Source organism: Entelurus aequoreus, linkage group LG10, assembly GCF_033978785.1.
Source record: "Entelurus aequoreus isolate RoL-2023_Sb linkage group LG10, RoL_Eaeq_v1.1, whole genome shotgun sequence".
Classification (NCBI taxonomy): domain Eukaryota; kingdom Metazoa; phylum Chordata; class Actinopteri; order Syngnathiformes; family Syngnathidae; genus Entelurus; species Entelurus aequoreus.
The window spans coordinates 53,974,465-53,997,217 of record NC_084740.1 but is presented as its reverse complement, the minus strand read 5'-3'; the positions used below and the strand labels follow the sequence as shown (position 1 = coordinate 53,997,217).

The following is a 22,753-nucleotide window of genomic DNA, read 5'->3' as shown; positions in this document are numbered from 1 at the left end:
TTTTCTTCTTTTGGGCTTATTTGTGAAATAAAATGTGCAAGACAAAAGCCCATTCCACGCATTTTTTTTGTTGCATTGCGCTGGCGGTGATATTCCACGAAAACACGCACTATTGCGCCTTTTCGCTGTTTTGTGTGTCAACTTTTTCCTCGCGTTTCCACGTCGTCCACGCCCCCTCCCCCCGCCTCCCCTCTCTCGCGGAATCCTATTGATCCACACCGGCTAATTAGCGGGCGTCTGCGCAATGACGCGCATGCGCACCGGCCGCCGCCTCAGCCATTTTTTTTCCTCCAAGGGGAAAGTAATTAGCAGGAATAAAGAGCCAAGTGGTTTTTTTTCTCCCCTCCACAGTGATCAGAACTCATTCTACCTCCGGAGCTCGCACAGAACCCCTCCGTCCTCCCCCCCCACCCCCTCGACGAACCCACGCCAGCCCACGCCGCGCGTGTGTGCGTGTGCACGTAGCTTTAATTACACTGTTGTTTGCTAAACAACTTGGCTGCGCTCTCCTCCTCTCTTCCTCCACCTTCTCCACGCGGGATCATTGCACACACAAAAAAAGACAAAAAAAAAAAGGAATGCGTGATCTCTCCCCACGGTTGTTTTTGTGGACGACAACAGCCCGCAGAGACCGGTGCCGCAGCCGCTGCAGAAATGTAAGTGATCCGCTCGCTTCAAAATGACGTTTTTTTTTGTTTTTTTTTGGGGTGGGTTTCGCTGGTGCATGGAGTCACCTGTTAACTGTCACGGCGTGCGTGGGGTGGCGGTGTAAACAAAGGCAAAGTCGGCCGCTTGACAACACTCTCACGCGGGGAGAGAACTCGCTATCGTCCCTTGCCTCTTGCATGGAGCTCACAACCAAGCCTCCTTTTATGTGTGTGTGTGTGTTTTACCTGATAGTAGTCCTCTATGTTGTCTGGTGTGCCATGCGAAATGATGCAAATCCACCTAAATGGTACAAAAAAATATTGTTGGCAAACTAATAAAACGTTTGAAATGATTAAAACAGTAGCCTATACCTTGGTAACATGTCTCCTCTTCAGTTCTGGCCGTACATTATTCTGCTAAGCATCGCTAGAGTTGGTTGTAGTTGGTTTTAGTCTTTGTTTTCTGATAGTACTGACACACCAAATGATTGTTGTGATATTGTACCAACCATTGCTAGAGTTGGTTGTAGTTGGTTTTAGTCTTTGTTTCCTGGTAGTACTGACAATCCATCAATGTTTACTAGGGGTGTAACGGTACACAAACATTTCGGTTTGGTACATAACTCGGTTTAGAGGTCACGGTTCGGTTCATTTTCGGTACAGTAAGAAAACAACAATATATACATTTTTGGGTTATTTATTCACCAAATTTGTAAAATCTTCCACCGAAAATATTTTTCTTAGTGTAATATTTGATGTGAAGTAATGGGAACCTTGGATAGGTCAATAATTCATAATAACATTGATTTTGATTCAATATTATGTTTTGAGCAATGACAGTTTGAAAGAAAAAAAAAACACTTTGTTTTATTAGTCAACATTGCAACTTTTTCTAAATTACATTTAACCTTTAAGCTTTTTTATTTCACTTTTGTTATGTTTATGTTTATTTTAATAGTATTTTTAGAATGTGCCGTGAGCCTTTAAAACATTAGCTGTGGGCCGCAAATGGCCTCCGGGGCACACTTTTGACACCCCTGCTATAGATAATAAAAAATTAAATGTGATAAATCTATGGATAAAAAGCAGAGCCTGGCGACGCATGCGCGTTTATCATAACTCTCTCACTCTCTCTCTGTCTCTGCCCCTCCCTCACCAATGCTGCTGCGCGCACAATTTGTTTTGTTTTTAACCCTTTCTTAACCCTGAACGTACATTGAAAATACACGCAACCCTAACTCAAAATGCCGGACATTTGAGGCATTTAAGAAACTCCGCCCTGACAGCTCCGCAAAAGAGGACATGTCCGGTGAAAAGAGGACGTATGGTCAGTCTATCGTAGCCCGTTAGCTGCTATCATGCCGTGTGTTGTGCCTCGGTGTGCATTGTTTACACAACGAGCGTTACGCTACTTTATGTCTGTGTGGAAACTCGTTCGGTACACCTCCGAACCGAACCAGAACCCCCGTACTGAAACGGTTCAATACAAATACACGTACCGTTACACCCCTAATGTTTACTTATATAGCCCTAAATCACGAGTGTCTCAAAGGGCTGCACAAGCCACAACGACATCCTCGGCTCAGATCCCACATCAGGGCAAGGAAAAACTCAACCCAAATGGGACAATGACAAACCTTGGAGGGGACCGCAGATGTGGGGACCCCCGCCCCTGGGCGACCGGTGCAATGGACGTCGAGTGGATCTAGCATAATATTGTGAGAGTCCAGTCCATAGTGGATCTAACATAATAGTGTGAGAGTCCAGTCCATAGTGGATCTAACATAATAGTGTGAGAGTCCAGTCCATAGTGGATCTAACATAATAGTGAGAGTCCAGTCCATAGTGGGGCCAGCAGGAGACCATCCCAAGCGGAGACAGGTCAGCAGCACAGAGACGTCCCCAACCGATGCACAGACGAGTGGTCCCAAGTGTGGGCGAGGGGCAAGAAAGATAACCATAACAATAACCATAAGATTGTTGTGATATTATATGCAGGCATGACATACTTCTTCCTGAAAATAGCCTTATTTCTGTGCGAAATGTGTTGGTTAGACGCAGTGTTTTTCAGCCAGTGCACCGTGAGATATTGTCTGGTGTGCCATGCGAAATGATGCAAATCCCCCTAACTGGTCAAAAAAAATATTGTTGGCAAACTAATAAAACGTTTGAAAGGTTTAAAACAGTAGCCTATACCTTGGTAACATGTCTCCTCTTCAGTTTTGGCCGTACATTATTCTGCTAAGCATTGCTGGAGTTGGTTGTAGTTGGTTTTAGTCTCTGTTTTCTGATAGTACTGACAATCAATCAATGTTTACTAGGGGTGTAACGGTACACAAACATTTCGGTTCGGTACGTACCTCGGTTTAGAGGTCACGGTTCGGTTCATTTTCGGTACAGTAAGAAAACAACAAAATATACATTTTTGGGTTATTTATTTACCAAATTTGCAAAATCTTCCACCGAAAATATTTTTCTTAGTGGAATATTTGATGTGAAGTAATGGGAACCTTGGATAGGTCAATAATTCATAATAACATTGATTTTGATTCAATATTATGTTTTGAGCAATGACAGTTTGAAAGAAAAAAAAACAGCTTTGTTTTATTAGTAAACATTGCAACTTTTTCTAAATTACATTTAACCTTTAAGCTTTTTTATTGCACTTTTGTTATGTTTTTGTTTATTTTAATAGTATTTTTAGAATGTGCCATGGGCCTTTAAAACATTAGCTGTGGGCCGCAAATGGCCTCCGGGGCACACTTTTGACACCCCTGCTATAGATAATAACAAATTAAATGTGATAAATCTATGGATAAAAAGCAGAGCCTGGCGACGCATGCGCGTTTATCATAACTCTCTCTCTTTGTCTCTGCCCCTCCCTCACAAATGCTGCTGCGCGCACAATTTTTTTTTTTTTTAACCCCTTCTTAACCCTTAACGTACATTGAAAATACACGCAACCCTAACTCAAAAGGCCGGACATTTGAGGCATTTAAGAAACTCCGCCCTGACAGCTCCGCAAAAGAGGACATGTCCGGTGAAAAGAGGACGTATGGTCAGTCTATCGTAGCCCGTCAGCTGCTAGCATGCCGTGTGTTGGGCCTCGGTGTGCATTGTTTACACAACGTGCGTTACGCTACTTAATATGTCCGTGTGGAAACTCGTTCGGTACACCTCCGAACCGAACCGGAACCCCCTTACCAAAACGGTTCAATACAAATACAAATACACGTACCTTTACACCCCTAATGTTTACTTATATAGCCCTAAATCACGAGTGTCTCAAAGGGCTGCACAAGCCACAACGACATCCTCGGCTCAGATCCCACAAAACTCAACCCAATGGGATAACAATGAACCTTGGAGTGGACCGCAGATGTGGGGACCCCCGCCCCTGGGCGACTGGTGCAATGGATGTTGAGTGGATCTAGCATAATATTGTGAGAGTCTAGTCCGTAGTGGATCTAACATAATATTGTGAGACTAGTCCATAGTGGATCTAACATAATAGTCATAGTGGGGCCAGCAGCAGACCATCCCGAGCGGAGACAGGTTAGCAGCGCAGAGACGTCCCCAACCGATGCACAGACGAGTGGTCCACCCTGGGTCCCGAGTGTGGGAGAGGGGCAAGAAAGATAACCATAACAATAACCATAAGATTGTTGTGATATTATATGCAGGCATGACGTACTTCTTCTGAAAATAGCCTCATTTCCGTGTGAAATGTGTTGGTTAGACGCAGTGTTTTTCAGCCACTGTGCCGCGGCACACTGGTGTACCGTGAGATATTGTCTGGTGTGCCATGCGAAATGATGCAATTTCACCTAATTGTTCTGAAAAATATTTTTTTGTAAACCAATAATTATAATCCGCAAGTAATGTGCCGTTGTGGAGTGTCGGTGCTGTCTAGAGATCAGCAGAGTAACCGTGTAATACTCCTCCATATCAGTAGGTGGCAGCAGGTAGATAATTGCTTTGTGAGCCTACTTTGAGACAAGATCATTATTGATGCATGGATGGTTATGGTTTGAAGTCATATCCAACAATTGGGTCAGGTATTTGTGGGGCGGTATAGCTCGGTTGGTAGAGCGGCCATGCCAGCAACTTGAGGGTTGCAGGTTCGATCCCCGCTTCCGCCATCCTAGTCACTTCCGTTGTGTCCTTGGGCAAGACACTTTACCCACCTGCTCCCAGTGCCACCCATACTGGTTTAAATGTAACTTAGATATTGGGTTTCACTATGTAAAGCGCTTTGAGTCACTTGAGAAAAAGCGCTATATAAATGTAATTCACTTCACTTCACTTCACTAATTCACTTCACTATTTGATGAGAACGACTTTATATTGTCAATATAGCCTATTGAGTTTCATTTTTAACATTTTCTGCTGGATTTTTTCAATGAAAAAAAATGTGCCTTGGCTCAAAAAAGGTTGAAAAATACTGCTCTAGTCTACGTTCAGACAGAAGCACTATTGTCCCCAAAGAACCCAAATGATGCCGGTCCACGCTCGGTAGTAAAAGTACAACATAGATTTACAGCCACGTAGATCTAAACAACTGTCCTCTTTCTTGCCCCTCTCCCACACTCACCCGTGGCTTTTGTTGCGTCCGACCAGTCTTCTTCTCAAGGAATAAAAGACACTGGTCAATCCCAAGTTCTTTCGGATGACATATATGTTGAGTAAGAAGGACCACCAAGACAGAATAGCAATAATACCAAATTTTACTAAAGCTTTAGGAGACCAGCCTTACAACGCGGTAATAGCAGCATCAAGAAGCGGTCTGAAAATCAAATGGAAAGAGTCAGCTTATTTAGTATGAAAACAGCCCCCTTCCGCCCAGAAAGAAATACAGCCTTATTGTTCTAAACGGATCAGGTAAAAAGGGAGTACATTATACTCCCAATACACATTCCAGCACCTTCAAGGTGAAACATAGAGTTTACCGGTGGACATTAAGTTAAGTTAAAGTTAAAGTACCAATGATTGTCACACACACTAGGTGTGGTGAAATGTGTCCTCTGCATTTGACCCACCCCCTTGTTCACCCCCTGGGAGGTGAGGGGAGCAGTGGGCAGCAGCGGTGCCGTGCCCGGGAATCATTTTTGGTGATTTAACCCCCAATTCCAACCCTTGATGCTGAGTGCCAAACAGGGAGGCAAAGGGTCCCATTTTTATAGTCTTTGGTATGACTCGGCCGGGGTTTGAACTCACAACCTACCGATCTCAGGGCGGACACTCTAACCACTACACATGGGAAAATATATGCTGCTTTAAACATGACTATTGATAAAGAAAGAACTCTTAAAAATATATCATTCTCACTCTCTTTCCACCCCTTACACACTTTTTTGTTGCCAGTAAAAATCAGATCTGCAAAAATTGTGTATTATTTCAAGTGTAATCATTGGCATTAGAATTAGATTGGTGTGAACATTTTTTTCACGTATTAAAATGACAAAAAAATGCATGTGTTTATGATATTCAGGTGATATTTAGGTGCACACACACCAGGGCGTATACGCACACACACACATAATAAAAGCTGCTTTCCCGTATTTGTGATCAATACGAGGCCCGGAATGCTCGTATAAATAGTTGCATTGCTGATGGTTCGAGGCTATCGATCGCAGTGTAAATGAAAATCTTTATCAGATTAGAGACTGTTCAGCTGTTGACTGTTGGCAGACCTCAACACCCCGAGCGGTGTCCCACAGAACACTTAAAAAATACCACTGCAGTGGGCAAGGGTCTGTGGCCTGTGACACAAACACAGTGCATTAAAGCGCTATCAGAGCGTGGATGTGAGTCATATATCTTGAAGCTGCAGGGACAGCCACTTTGGATGTTGCAAGAGGTGAAGGAGGAGGAGGAGGGGTCTTGGGGCAGAAGGTGGAAGGTGAATTGAGGTTGCGCCTTGATTTCTAAAAAAGGTCACTAATTAAATTGCGGGACAGAGAGACAGATGCATCGGTCTCCTTTGGCATTCACAGGAGAGACACAACTATTTATTACACATTTATTGTCATTTTTTTTTGCTTTTTGAATTTAAATGAGTAATGTGTAATGTGGCATCACAAATGGCTTTTTCGATGGTATGCACTAGAAGTCATGGAATAGTAAAGGCAGAGGTGCGTCGTAATGCTACAGTGAAGTTGTGTTATATTGGATTAGACCTGTTAGCTTATGTGCTAAGTAAATATTGTATTCAGGTTTGTTTATTTGGCTAACTACAGATCCCTTGCTCCACTTGAAAATCTCCAAGCTCATTTGTGACCCAGGCAAAATGATACAATTGCTTTAAAGGAGTGCTTTTATCCGCGTTTTATCTTCGTGTGGCAATTTACCGGAAGCCCTTTAGCTCCAGAGTGTTCAGTTCTTTATTTAATCCTATCCCCCGAGGAATATTATAGACCTCCTGCACAGCCCTTACCCACATTCCTCTACCTAGTTTGGCGCTTATACTATTGATTTTCCCATTAAGGGCTAACGCTAACCCCTGAGAAACCGGCCTCTGTGTTACACACCCTGAAAGCTGTATTGAACAGATGCTATCCAAGGCCTTTAATCAATTGTCTCCATTGTTATGCAATATTATTTACAGGACTCATTTATTTAATTCTCCTCCTTTTCTTGTGCCCCTCTCTCTTTTTCTCTATGACTTTCATATACAGGTGTGGTGGTAATGTGTGGCAGCTGTAGCCCCCGATATGGACATCGGTGAGGGAGGAGGAGGGGATGGAGGGGGAGGAGAGGAAAGAGATGCTGACCTCAGTGCCCAAGCTTTATCTCTCCCTCTCGTGACCTCGCCGCTCATTCCTGAGCAGGGGTCAGCCTCTCGTACCTCAGCCAGGACCCTTGCCAAAGAGCCCCCGACCCTGCGTGAGAAGCAGGAGGAGGAGGGCGCAGAGGGGTCCAGGGGTGGAGGAGAGGCCCAGGTAGGGGGTAAGGAGAATGGTCATTCACAAGAAGATGGAGCATGTCAAAAGAGGTGGATGAAGGGAAACTTACAGGAGGGACCTGTGTCAGGGCGAAATAAGGTCGGCACTGGAGTGAAGCCGGATACAGAGGGTCTCCCAAATGCCCACAGCAACAGCAGCAACGGAGGAGAGGAGGAGGAGGAGGCCATCTCAAACCAAAGCCAAACCAAATCCAAATGTTCTTTATTACCTCAACAGAGCCAGCAAAGCGCTTTTTCCAGCACTGCAAAGGCCAGTGGCACGCTCAATAGCAAAACAGCCGCCTCTCTAAAGTCCTCCCAGACTTCCTCCACCTCTCCAAGAAACTCCCCTTTTCTTTCCACCTCTCCAAAGCACTTCACTTGTCCACCCTACTCTTCTTCTGTCCCGTTGAGCGAGAGGGACGACATTATTGGAGATCAGGACTGGATTTCTGTGTTTCCTCAGAGCTTTAACTCACAGCAGTCGACTCCGGCTTTTCCCTTGGCAGGTATGGAGGAGGCCAGCGCACCTGCTGAGGAAGATGGGCCGGCAGGGGTTCCTTACTCTTCCATTTCCAATGGAGATGGTGCCAAAGCTCTACAACCAAATGACAGCCAGCTTGAGACAGACATGGATGATGACAGAGACAACGAAGGGGAACAGAAAGAAGCTGTCCCCAAAAACCTTAACCAAGAGCTCTCTCCAAATTCCCTGACTAGTCAAATGACTGCAATGCACTCACGTAATTCCTGTAAGACACTGAAATGCCCCAAGTGTAACTGGCACTACAAGTCTCAGCATACACTGCAAGTCCACATGAAGGAGAAACATCCAGAGACAGGCGGTCAGTGCGTGTGCGCTGCCTCTGATGGGAAGTGTGTTTGTGGCAGCGCAACACGAGGTGTGTGTGGATACTGCAGTTCAGGGAAACCCCATCCCCGCTTGGCTCGGGGCGAAACCTATGCCTGCGGCTACAAGCCCTATCGCTGTGAGGTATGCGACTATGCTACCTCGTCGAAAGGAAACCTCAGCATACACATGCAGTCAGACAAACACCTAAATAATGTTCAAAATGGGGGACTCTCCAATGGTCAGATAAATACTTCCCACATTAGCAACAACAGTAGCTCTTCCAATGGCACCGTGATGGATGATCAGGCATACAAGCTTCCACTTACAATTCCAACGCCCGCTACACAGCCAGCCAAGCTCACACCACCTGCACACTCTCCCTCCAATGGCAAGCGTTGGCGGTGTGATGTATGCGACTACGAGACAAGCATAGCCCGCAACCTACGCATACACACAACCAGCGAGAAACACACACATAACATGCTGAGGCTGCAGAGAGGGTACTACTTGTCCCATTGCAGGAGCCTTGCTCCCCATCTAAAACACTTACAAAGCACAGGTAAGACACGCATTATACAGTTTGCTGCTTTTGTAAAACCGAGCTCAGTTCGTTTTTGTGTTTCAGGTGGGGAACTCTTGAACATGCGGCTGACGCAACAAGTTGCAGAACAGCCGGTCACTCTTGGCTCGACGCTGACTCCTTCCCCGTCCCCTTCCCCTTCTCCTCCGCCAGTTGCATGTCTGTCTCCTACTGGACCTCTCTCCCAAGGTGTGCTCCAATGCCTCGTCTGCTCCTGCTTTACCACTGACAGCATCGAGTCCATGGAGCATCATCTGAACACCCCTCGCTCCCTGCCCCAGTCTGAATGGTGCTCCCTGATCGCTGGTGGCTGCCACTGCAGGCTCTGTGGCTATACCACCCCGCTGAGGGCTAACTTTTCATTGCACTGCCAGACTGACCGACACCGAACCCGCTACCAGCTTGCAGCTCACCTACAAGAAGGGGGTGACCGGGGTCAGGAAGGCGCCGCCTTGATAGCGAAGGGTCACCCAATCCAGCTGAGGTGCAACCTGTGCGAATTTGTGACGAGTAGTTTAGAAAAGTTGCAAGGACATTCCCAAACATCCCACCACGAGTCCAGCGTCCGGGTTTACAGAGTAAGTACCGATTTGTATGCACTGTGCAAACAACTCCTGGGTCTTGAGATGAGCGATAACGTAATCTACCACTTCATGACTTCACTTTCAGTTTCTGCAGCAGTACGATGGCGAGGTTGATGGCGGTTCATGGCTATTCCATTGTCTCCTATGCAACCACTCCTCCTCCTCGAAGCTAGAAGTATTGAAACACAGTCAAACCCTAACCCATCAGCAGAGGGAGGGATTGCTACAGCTGCAGCCAATGGGTGGAGAGGAGCTCGCAGCAATTTTCACCATCAGAAAAATCCCTGAGGAGGTCACAGGTGAGAATATGAACCGTGGAAGTTCAGAGTTTCCCTCGATTGCCAAGGTACCTGTGGTGGTGGAGGCGTGGTCACCATGACATCCTCACATAATTTGCATAATCAGTTATATGACTTTCTTTAAAAAAGCTCAAAAAAATGTACACATACATTTAAAAACAAATATTTTATCATTAATTAGCATTAACATATTTTTATATCGTTTTGCCATATTTTCAATTGTTGCTGCTTATTGTACGATGATGGACTTTGAGAATTTTTCAAGTGTCAAGAGACTTTTAATGACTTTTTTTATTAAAAAAATTACCAGAAATGCACTCGTGTTTAGAGACTCTACTTCTGTCCCTCGATGTCCCTGACGAAAGAGGCGAGCATGACGTCACACTTGCTGCACGCTGCTGCTCTAGTTAGACTTTTTTTCCTTAAAAGCAGCCACTGTCCTCTTATTATTTGGAAATTTTGTAGATCGCTGTCCGCGGGTATATCTTGAATATATTAAAGTTACGTCGACAACGCTCCAGACAATGGCGTGCGTCTTGTTTCGGTTTCGGCAGCGCTGTTTTTGATGATCAGTTTTTTTTTCGGTAGCCGAGTTTTCGGTGCATTACTTGTCAATAGTGCGCAAATAATAGGCTATAAATATATATATATCTATTAATACTGTAACGACCTGCTGGTGGTAATGTTTTATGTTTGTGTGGTTTTTGATTTGAAGTACATTTTTCCCATGACCGCAAACACCGTCTGTGCCTGAAAGCGTTTTGGCGGAGAATAAAAAAGTGTTGTGTGTCTGGGGAAGCACAAAGACCAAAGTGTTTGCACGGGAGGTAAAACCTGTTGGAACAGTGTCGTTTGCTATCATAAGATTGGCAATAAAAGTTAAAAATAGCGTCAGACTTTTTGTGACTTCTTCTGGGGGGGGCTACAATACAATATATTACTTTAATTTGTTTTCACGTAAAAAAACAACAACCTTATTTTCAAGGTACCGCGGCAATAAAAATGCTGTGGCGGTGCGCGGGGGAAACCCTGATGTGTTTTGGACAAAAAAATACATCTGACATGGGAAACAAGGCCCAGGGATTAAGATAAAAAGTGAGAAAATGAGTAATGGCTGTCGCCGAGCTATTGATCGAGTAAAATTGCTCAGTCGATACACATCCTTGTTATATCCCCGATCGCGCCTGTCGACCGCTAACTAGCACCGCCTGGCTAATCAATGAACCAATACAAATCCCCTGGACAAGAATGGGGGAGGTTGTGGTTTGTAATGATAGTGACATGTGTGCAAGGTAGCACACTGGGTTATGTTTAGGTCTACAGTCACCTCTTTAGTCTGAACAATAATCTAACGCTTCTTTCATATATTCGATTTCCTTAATTAAGATTTATCAAGACGAACAGATGGGTTCCAAGTCTAGGGTATAGCTCTACACCACCTTTGGAGGAGTATCTAATGGAGAATCAATACATGATCAATAGGGTATCAAAGCCAGCAAGAGGAATGAAGCGGGGTCCTCACACACCATCGTTTTCAGTGGGGGGCAGCTAGAGAAGAATATATTAGCCTGAGTATGATCAGTATAAAAATGCATAACATACTGATGTGTATTGTCCTATCTCAGGAGAACTTAATGAGGATATGGAACATTCCACTGAGGTCACCACTGGTCCTTTGGATCAAACCAAAGACAACTTGGGAGCTAAGCAGATGGATGTGGAGACAGGTATGGTTTCAGTATGATGCAATACGGAAAAAATGTTTATAGGACCGTGTATGTTTTTGAAGAAGAGAAAATGGTGGAGGAGACAGACAAGATGGAATCACTCTCAGTCAAGCGCCAAGCATCTGGATGCGGGGAAGTGGAAAACTCCATCATAAGCAAACGACCCCGAAAGCACCAGCAAAGCGAGAACCAGCAGGTGAGCAGCGGACCCAGATGTATTTCTGCTAAATTGCTGCTTTGCAAAATAACTTTTTACTATTTTCAGACTGTCCAGTGCCCTTTGTGCCAGGTTAAAATCCCGTACACACATCTTCGACCGCATCTCACACATGTGCACAGTGTGGCGCAGGACTGTGTCGATAAGCTCATCAGCACAGTAAGTCAACACAAAGTGTGTATATTTTTTGATTTGAGTTTATTGAGCCAAGTGCTAAAAAAATCAGAAGGCAAAGAGATAGGGGATGGGGCCGGAATGAAATATAGGAAGACAATTCCATTAAAGGCCCCAGAGAGAAAGGCTGCATGTTTAAGGAGTTCCCCACTATCATCTTTGATGCAGACGAACTATCCGTGTGTGTGTGTGAGTGTGTATGCTTTTTTCTAAGTGGAGGAGGGCCGATTTGACTGCAGAAGTGAGGGGAAAGCCAGTGGGTTTTTTTATAATGCATGTTTAAGTAGCCCTCTATTACCAGAAGTGCAGTCAAGCTAAAAAGGGGGCCCCGTGCTTTTTACTGTGTCTCTCCAGCTAACAAAGACCGGTCATCTATCCACATCAACCATCCTCCATCTTCCTGGCCCGTATGCTAAGTGGCCTTTGTCTCTTGCTCTCTTTGCCTCCACTTCACGTACCGCTTTTCACCCTTTCTCCCCTCTGCTGTACCCCCCACCCCCCAGCTACTACTATCATTCCAATTCTGCAATCTCCGTCCCTGCTCCTCCCTTTCTGTCCCTCATTTTCCGATGCGTTACCCCTCCCCTGCTGGCTTTTTCCAACATTGTTTTTTTTTGTTTATTGCCCATAACATACTCCCTCCCTCTGCCTGGTCTCTATTTTTCATCTTTTTTTTTACCCGTTAGGGCCCCCCCCAACACACCCACACCCGTCCTCTCTCCTCCTCCCCATACACCTCCCTCACTCTAATAGTAATTGAGGTTCATTAATTCAGACTGAGGTGATGATGGCCATTATGTACCTTGCTTTCCAATTACGCTCTCTAGATTAAGCCTGACCTTCAGTTTTCCCTGCAGTCTGTGTGTATGTGTGTGGTGATGGGTTCTTCTCTCCTCCTTATGAAGCTGTTACATGGAGAAAACTCTTGTCATGCAAATCTCATCTTTAGCCGTCCAAGATGGTGCATTTTTTACTTAGTGCTTCAAGCTGTGGAGATGGAGGTTTTCTATATGAAGAATGATTTTAAATAAAATTCATTATTCAGCTCAGTAAAGTTTTATTAAACCCTTGGGGCATGTAGGGAGGGCGTCATTGGCGCTGAAGGGCAGAGCCACATATCTCAGCCATATACACTTATTACCAAGTTGATGTGCCTTGCTGCATATAGCGCTATGCAGACAGGGGAAAGATAAAACAATTCACTTAAAGATTCACTCTTGAATGTTTCATGATATTAGGACAGGGGGTGTAGAAGCCTCTTCAGGTTTATACAGTACATCTTGCAATTTGCCTGCTATTAAGCTGTACAATTAAACATGCTTTATTCATAAAGTTGGTTAAAGAAAAAGCATTTGAGATCACCCTTTTTTTTTTTTTAGGCCCTACTATTTCTAAATGAATACATTTTTTTTTTTCAGGTCACACCATCATTGGAACGACTTCAGCTAGAGACCGAACTACCATCAAACCTGTACACGGATGACACTGTAAAAAATGAAAATATCACGGATAACAAGAAGGAACATTCCGATACAACCGATTCATTTACCCCAGATGATTCACCAAAAAACAAAAGTATGTTTCGAAGTGACTTGAAGTAAACATCAATTGTACTACGACAATCATTGTTATAAAAACATTGCTATTATGCGCTTCGCAGGCATTTCAGGGGAGAACACTGAGGAAAATTTAGCCGCACCCAAAGATGTCACAGCTCTACTCACCCCACCCCTGGAAGACAACGCCACTCACCCTTCCAATGGAAGACTGGCTCCTCAATCCCTGACTCACACCCCTCCCTCCTCACCAACCGCCGACCCCCCTTCTCTTTCTGATCGCCATGGTTACCGGTTTCGTTGCAGCAGGTGCAGTCTGGCATTCCCTACTCAAGAGAAGCTACAGCTGCACTGGCAGTACCATGCCATGAGGGCGGCGACAGAGTGCCCCATCTGTTCCAGACAGTGTCGCAGTCAGGAGGCCTTGCAGAGACATATGCAGAATACACACTTGCAGCAGGACAACACTCAGAATACAGGCTCACTGCCTCATTCTGTACAATACATAGAACACTATAAGAGTGAATCAGTTCAACAAAATATGAGTTTATCTCCTCAAGCTGGCCAAGAAGCAGCAGAGGCAGAGGAAGAAGAGAGGGAGGAAGAAATGGAGGATGAAAATGACATACTTGAGACTGAAGGAAATGAAGAAAAAGAGGAATTCAAAACTAAAGAGAAAGACAGGATCGGTGAAACTTGTGGAGTTGAAGGTGATTTAATTGAGCTAGAAAAAGTAACTGATGAAATCCCACTCGAACCTAGTTTCAGCTCTCCTATCAAAAAGAGCTCCAACCCAACAATGGACCGCTATTTGGATCCATCAAGGCCCTATAAGTGCACTGTATGTTCAGAATCTTTTACTCAGAAAACCATTCTTCTGGTTCACTACAATTCTGTGTCCCATCTTCACCGGGCAAGGCGAACTCTGCAGGAATCAAACACGGGGGTTTCTTCCCCAGAGGCTACCCGTGGACAAGATCCTCGGCCCTATCGATGTAAACTATGTGGAGTGGGTTATAGCCAAAGCTCCACACTGGACATACATTTACGCTCTGTTCTTCACCAAACAAGAGCCCGTGCTGCACAGAACCCAGGTCCACAGATATCCGTGTCTAATGTAGCAGCTTCAGTACCTGTCACGCCTACTACTACTTTGGCCAAGGAAACATCTAAGAATTTAACTTTCACCAAGAAGCCAGATGTAGCGAGTTCATCAACAGGATTTGTAGCTGAGGCCCAACTGACAGTATCAACTGATGGACAACAAGCTAAAAAGAGAGTGGCAGAACTGATAGCATCAAGAAACCAACTACTACTAATGCAACAGCAGCAACTGGCTCAGGCCCAGGCCCAAGCACAGTTGCAGCACACAGCGTTGCTCCAGGCCCAAATGATGCAGCACCTTCCCATTGGACCAGAGAATCTTCTTCAGCACTTCCCTCTGACACCAGACAACATGCTTTCTCTGCAGCAACAGCTTCTTCTGCCTTTTTACTTCCCCGGAGACATGAAACTTAACCCAGAGTTGGCCACAAAGACCCTGGAACACACCCAAGCTGAGGCAGCCAAGTCCACAGTGAGAGAGCACACGAAGGTAGAGGCTAAAAAAGAGGTCAATCCTCAAACAGATGAAAAAACAAGTCAAAGTCAAAGTTCAATTTCTGATGATATACTAATGGAAAATATGGACTTCAACACCAGAGTTGAAAATGGCTGCAATGGATCTTCCAATTGCCCAAAAGAAAAAGAATGTGTCAAGCTTGAAGAGAAAAAAGAAGAAATGTCTGTTTCAGTTGTTAAAAATGATGGTCAAACACAGGAGAAAGATTCCACTTCTGTTAATTTCCCTGGATTGCAGTGCCCCCCACCTAGGGTGCCATACGCTGCTGTTAATGGGGAAGCTCTTAGGGCTTTGCTACAGAGTTATGGCTACGAGTTGGCATTGCAATATATACAAAGTCGACATAGAAACCAGCACCACATAGCAACCCAAATGATACATTTGAAAAGAGAGTGCGCTAATATCCGTAAAATGGAATTGTATTCTGTGGAAAAAAAACAGGCAGTAATAAAAAGTCAGGATAACACAAGTGAAGTTAAAGACTTACAGAGTTTCACGAGGGATAATAATGGAGTTGATGAACTGGGAAACAAAAAGAAAGGATGTTGTGGAAGTGGAGAAAAATGTAGAGATTGTGGTAAGTTTTTTTCAGATGCTATGATTTTAAAAAGTCACCAGGAATACATTCACAGACTACTTCTTCCTACTGCTGCACTGGAGAGATTTTCCAAAGAATACAGACTGCAATATGACCAATTGTACCCCTTAAAAAAGGCAATATCTGAAGAGGATGTATCGACTAGTACACAAGTGGCATTTCCAGCTACATCTTTAGAATCAGAACCTGTATCTGAACCAGATCAGCCTCAAATTAAAACATCACCTCAACCTTCATTTTCCGATTCTGACACAAAAACATGTGCTACACCTGAAGACCTGACATCTGCATCTCCACCCTCCCCTTCGCTTTCGTTTTCTCAGCCTCAGATATTACCACATAAGGAATCAACCCTTACTTCTACATCTTCTACGGTTACTTCTGAAAACACAAAGGCCATGCCTATTCCCTTACCAAATATACCTATGATCCCTCTGCCTATGCCCCAGCTTCCAATTACCCAACTTTCTTTACCAAAGCTTCCGCTGCATCAGATTCATTTCCCGATGGATCTCCCTCTTATTCCTGTAATGCAGGCCTTACAGCCCCAAACCTGGTTAGAATCAAGTATAAACCCAGAGTTGGTAAAAATCTACCAGCCTCAACTTAATCCAGTACTGCATGGGAAACAGGGACCTATTAGTCCTTCAATGGTTTCCCAACCATCTCAGCTTAGCCCATCTTTGCTAGGCCAGCCACACCAAGTTAATACTGGGTTGCTGGGTCAATCAGCCCAGACAAACTCCATTCAAACAGGGCAGCAGCCCCAAGTCAGTCCAACATTAATAGAGCAACAGCAGGGTAAGAGAACCCGCACACGAATCTCTGAGGACCAGCTGACTATTCTTAGAAAACATTTTGATATCAACAGCCTCCCCAGTGATGATGAGATAAACAAGATATCCAGTCTGTCTAGTCTACCTCACAAAGTCATCAAACACTGGTTTCGCAACACCCTATTTAAAGAGCGCCAGCGAGACAAGGACTCCCCTTACAATTTCAATAACCCCCCAACCATAGCCCTTGAGGAGAACAGAGAGGAAGTCTTACAAAATCAGTCTCTAACACTGTCCCAGTCTTCACCATCTCCAAAACTGCAAGACATGCCCCAGTCCATTGACATCCAAAGGGGGGAAACCCACAGGGGGAGACGATCTTCTAGAACACGCTTTACAGAGAACCAGCTGGAGACACTACAGAGGGTGTTTGAGGCAACTCCCTATCCTAGAGAGGAGGAATATGATAGGCTGTCTTCCCTGTTGTCTCTCCCCAACAGAGTCATAGTTGTATGGTTTCAAAATGCCAGGCAGAGAGCCAGAAAAAGCCAGGACCGAGAAGCCGATGATGGAATAGAAGGGCCAAGCCAGTTTGACATTCTTAGACAGAGAGACGGATGCTACAGGAATGATAATGATGATAACAGCTGTGGCGATGAACAACAAACTGATTCTCACAATGAAAATTCCATGGATCTGACATATGAATATTATTCCCAACCTGACTCTCCTGCCTTTGATTCTTCTTCTGCTAGTCATACAGAGAGCGAGCATTCCTTTGGCAAAGATGAAACAACACCTACTCTCAAGAAACAAGGAAATAAAACCGCCACTTCTGAGACTAACAAAAATGTTGAAAAACAAATTACAGATGTGAATATCCGGCCCGAGGAAAAAGTACAGACACCTCAAATGGTGTCCTCACCAGAAGCTGAGAATCTGGTTCAACATCAGCCAGAAAATTCAGCTGAAAAATCTGAGCCTCATGCTTCCTCCCCCACACAAAACTCGGTAAATAGCAGGCACTCAATGTCTGATTCAAGCCAAGAGCGTATCCACAGTTCCTCCTTAAATCCAGCCATCGAAAAACCTGCAGATACACCAAGCAAACCTTCACTTTCCGAGTTGGAAGTAACTCGGCATCCTGAGGCCCCCTCCCGCCAATCCACCGAGACACAGTCACTGAACCAAATTCCACCACCAAACCAGTTTCAGTGCAGTGTATGCCCAATGTCCTTGCCGTCATTCCAGATGTGGCAGGAGCATCAGACAAGGCACCTCCTAGCGGCTCAGTCACAAGTCCAACTTCTTCACTCTGGGTTCCCAGACAGAACAATGCCGTACATGATGCTTCATTCCAACCACTCCCTGATGGCCAACCAATTGCTTTCAGGTGCAATGACCCAGTTGCACTCAAATGCCACAAATTCCATGATTTCGCACTTAAACAGTACACAAGTGAAGAACTCATTCTCTGACCTCTCTCAGAGTTCCTTCACATCCTTGAAACAGAACTCAAAGCAAATGTCAGAGGCCAATTTTGATATTCAAAGATGTGGCAGAGAGAGCGAGGAAGAGCATAGAAGGGACAAGCGTCAGAGAACCACCATCACCCCTGAGCAGCTTGAAATCTTGTATCAGCGTTACAGCTTAGATTCCAACCCCACAAGAGGAGTCCTGGAGGGCATTGCACAAGATGTGGGCCTCGCAAGAAGAGTGGTTCAGGTATCAGAAGAACATAGATTAATTATTTCACAGAAACCGTAATATTTATTTGTATATCCTGAATTTTAAACATGCTGTTCTTTCCTCGTCAGGTCTGGTTTCAGAACACACGGGCAAGAGAAAGAAAAGGACAGTTCAGGTCAATGGGGCCAGGATCTACTTTTAGCTTGGGTTTGAACCACCTGCGCTGTCCATTCTGCAGGGCTCTCTTTAAGGTAAAGAGTGCTTTGGATGCCCATATGAGATCACGCCACTGGGCAGAGGCTGAAAGAGCAGGTTACAACTTATCAATAAGTAATGGGTCCAGCATGCCCATTGGAATGGCTATGTCCTCTGTCATGGATAAACCAGGCCCATCGGTCTCCTGTAACCTTGTACCAAACATGGGCATTGCCATCAACAACAAAGAGCAAACAGTTAAGCAACCAGTTATAATTTCATCTTCATCCAATGATCTGATCAACCCAGGGGAGTACGGTGACTTTGAGGAAGATGATGAATTCCAATATGATGAGGGTTTAATTATAGCTGATGAAGCGTCCCCTAGTTCTGTGGGATCTGGGGGTCCAAGCCCGGACTGGGGTGAGACTCTGCAGCCGTACCATCATCAGCAGCAACGCCAAAGGACACAGATGAGCCACTTCCAAGTGCTCCAGCTTAGAGACTTTTACAAGAACCACCGTACACCAAATCGACATGAGTGTGAAGCACTAGGGCAGGAATTGGGACTCCCTCACCGGGTTGTACAGGTATTGAAAATTCAAGATCAAAGAAACAAATAACATTCTCTAAAACCCATACGTGTGATATCTGAAATGTATCATTCAACATATGTTTTCAGGTATGGTTCCAGAATGCTAGAGCAAAGGAGAAAAGAGCGAGATCCATTAGCTCTGACTCTGCAGAAAGAGAGCAGGCGGAATTGACTGCCGGTGCAGGGGAGAGAGACAGAGCCTAAAATAGGCAGACTGGGGTCCCTTTACATTCTTCAGTTATGTCCCCAAGACTCTTGCCTAAACTTCACTTTTTTTGCCAAACCTGTTCCCTGAGCACCCCAAAGATGCAGAGCGACAGGGGCCCAAAGAAAACCATTTCAGCTGAACGTAATAGAGCCCAAACCGTTCTCATTTTGTATTGCTCTTTCATACTCTGCCTGTCTTTCCTTGTTTCCCCAATTCCTGCTCTACAACCAAACTCCACCATGGAAAAAAAACAATGCCACAGAGGCCAAAGAGCATTCTCAAAGTATATGACCTCACTGCCCGGCGAGACCTGCAGTCTACCTCTCGGTCCTCATGACAGACTCACAGTGGGCCCTCCTCCGGACAGTGCTTGACGACTAGCTGTGTAGCATGTAGTGCTGGTCTTTGCAAGGTTGGAACAAAAACAAGAGATATTAGTGTAAATAGAGAGTTCCAAAAGATAAACTTGAAGAAAAACAAACAAAGCAGTTAAACATGGAAAATGAGGAGGAAACAAAAGAATAGCCCGAAATAGACGGAGGTATTTGTGTTGAGCTTTTGTAAAGACTGACTCAGATTCCAAAGCTCGTAACCAAAATTTTACACGTCTATCGTTTCATCGTGTTTGTTTTCAGCAACAAACTGCAGAGCTGACGTCTGTACAGTGAAGGGTGAGATCTGCACCTGGCACAGGAAAAGAGAACCAATAGACTGATACAGTGCTAGAGTGCAGCACCACCCACCACAAGCCAATGATGAGTTTTCTGTTGTACATGGACACCTTCTAAGTTCCTTTTGTGGATAATAGCCCAAATAGCACAGAGCAGAAAGGCCAGTTTGTCCTAAAAGGGGCAAACTATTTTTTATAGCACTCAACCATAATACTGTATATGATAACTTTAACCAAACTCTAATTTACATTGTGTGTCTAGTAATAGTTTCTTAATATAAAGCTTATGAACTGAGATAAACTGTCTTGCTTCGGTAATAGTGTCATGATTGTGACAGCTTTGATATGTTCAGGTAAAGACGAACTGCCTTTCTGTTCTCTTTGGATATACCAATGGCTTACCAATGTTGTGTGATGAATCTAAAGCTTTCTATGCTCAGGTCAGCAGCTCAATATGGCTTCACCTCAAATGTGAACCGAATACTTTCTGGTTTCCAAACAGAAGTGTCATGGTTTAAGTTTGAACTAAGTATTACAAGACATCAACAAAAACATCTCTGTATATCAAAGATCTGAGCTTTTCACCTCGAATAGATTGTTAACCTTATTGAAACTAAAGTGTTTAATAGTGTGAGGGGTAAATGTACAGTATTTAGCTTTTGTATGGTTGACTCAAGACTTCATTGGATGTTTGAGACATAGCCCCTGTTTGTACACACAGACAAGGAGCTTCTGCGCTGAGCAGAGCAAAAACACTAATAATGGATGTTATCAATGTTATTTTTGTACACTTAATTTATTTTCCCTTTTTTTCCCCTTCCTCCTTTGAACTATTTTCCTCCTCCTCTTTATTTGCAACCAGTTGTAATAATAATATAACAATAATAGCTAAACAATAATTAATGCTTTAAGACAAAAATCCAAAGACGTGATAATACTTTACCATATGACCTACAAAAATAAGCGCTACTGTGTACTTGACGATGTTTTGCTGTTTTTTTTTTCTTTAAAGAAGGAGGAGTCTCTATATCTAAGCTACTGTTTTCTGCCTCTCATAAGCACACTGGAGTACTCTGTAACCAAAACCCAAAACTAGAGCCATGGCAGTCTGTAATATAGCGGTTGAAGAGTTTTACTTTTCTTGAGCAATTTTGCTGTTGATCTGTTTAGTTTTTATTTTGTTTTTTTTTACCATGGTGTGAAAACTCCAGCCCTAAAGGATGTCCAGTTTGCTGCTAATGTACTGTAGTTTCTAATGATACTGTAGGAAGATGCATGCTCTGATCGCTTTATCACTAGGCTTTAATGACTACAAACTGTAATAATAATGATAGCTGTGATGTTACCATGGATGAACTGCTCCTGTTTTTATTTTGTAAACAAATTGGTGTATGGGGCTAAATTCCATCAAGTTGGTTATTTCATTATTCTGTTAATTGGCCTAATTCAGAGAGGATAAAAGTGGTTTTAATGGGTTTTTTCATGCAAGAAAAAAGCCTTCAGTTTTCAGCTAAACATGTTTGCTGCATTTACTTGTCAAATGTTAAAACGTCTTGCTGTTTGAAGTCTTTCAGCCCCAGAACTAATAAGATGTAGGTTTTTCTGTCCTTCGATGTCTCTACTCCATTTTTCTAGCTAAAACAGCTTTCCAAAGGATGTGGACTGACTAACGCCGTCTTTGTTTTGTTCTCAAAACTAACCAATGTTTACGACAATACCAATGAGCTTTCTTCTGTACAGAAATGTGCATTCCAAAAACCACAAAGACCGTTTTTGTACACGGATTATTTTTATTTCATGTGTCTTTCTTGATCTTGGTGACTGTAAGATGTACATATTGGGAGTCTTCTATGGTGAAGGGACTCTGTGAACCTTATTGTAGGTAAAATTCTTTTTTTTTCTGGATATGTTGTTGCCATAGTGATGACCAAAAAGATACGTGTGAAGTGCACCTGTCCTTATGTCCTGCTCCAGTGGTTTAGTGTGTCTCTATAATATTCCCTTCCCCACTGGTGTGTTACTCTTCTTTACCGCTCCCATATTCCACTGAGCTAAATAAAGTCTGCTTTGGTGCATGCTTTGGTCTCATCCCTTTTTTATATGTTGTGCGATGCCAGGTTTATTTTTTTTCTAAATCTTCTTAATAAATAATCTTCATATTGCAGGTAGCTTTTATCCGGGGTGCTGGATGTCTGGCTTGAATGCTTTTCATGTGTAATCGTGTGTGTGTAACACGCCAAAGCGTGGAAGCTCTTTGGTGAATGGAGGCATGACCTCTAGGGTCACTTCATTAATTACATCTGTGACATTCAGCCAGATGAGTTTCCTTTGTGACTAAATGATATGAGGAATATTAACGACTTTGGATGAATTACACCGCTGCTCCTGCTGATGATGATAATGTACGTTTTATGACTGGGAGGAAAAAAATGCTCACTACAGCACATTCAGGATAAGCAGATTTTCAAAGAGTGGTTGACTTTGTATTCAGTTGTTGGCGTTCTTAGTGGAACACCTTCTTTACAAGAGAGTCAAAACTGAAACTCTAAGGCACTGCGTTGACGGTCTGCAGCACGAACTGGTAACTGCATTTCGAGCCCCATCAACAAACCATTTATTCGTCCATTACAGAGCTTTGCACCGACAGTACGACTCACAGACAAAATGGATATGCAGGGGGAACAAAAAGTAAAGCAAACACAGAAGAGAGCTTAAGATTGCTTTGCAGCTGATGATAGCCATCTTAGAAAGTCATCCTGATAAAGTGATCCCCCACCATTTTTCCTTCTCCCTGTCCTCCCCCTTCTTAATCAAATGAGCA

At 43.9% G+C, this 22,753-nt stretch overlaps 1 protein-coding gene and 1 long non-coding RNA gene across 2 annotated transcripts in view; one reads left to right on the top strand and one right to left on the bottom strand.

Moving 5' to 3' along the window:
* The first annotated feature begins 330 nt into the window (after positions 1 to 330).
* Positions 331 to 22,123, top strand: LOC133658789 (zinc finger homeobox protein 3-like). The gene is made up of 11 exons (XM_062061185.1): positions 331 to 656; positions 7,325 to 9,002; positions 9,069 to 9,601; positions 9,693 to 9,906; positions 11,532 to 11,633; positions 11,696 to 11,829; positions 11,899 to 12,009; positions 13,443 to 13,599; positions 13,685 to 18,300; positions 18,393 to 19,049; positions 19,142 to 22,123. The coding sequence occupies exons 2-11, from the start codon at positions 7,361 to 7,363 to the stop codon at positions 19,256 to 19,258; spliced, it is 8,283 nt and encodes a 2,760-aa protein (XP_061917169.1). The 5' UTR covers positions 331 to 656; positions 7,325 to 7,360; the 3' UTR covers positions 19,259 to 22,123.
* The window catches only part of LOC133658793 (uncharacterized), a 36,143-nt gene continuing 13,837 nt past the window's right edge, over positions 448 to 22,753 (bottom strand). Inside the window, exon 3 of the long non-coding RNA XR_009827528.1 lies at positions 448 to 948. This is a non-coding gene — a long non-coding RNA (uncharacterized LOC133658793). The remainder of the gene's footprint in view (positions 949 to 22,753) is intronic.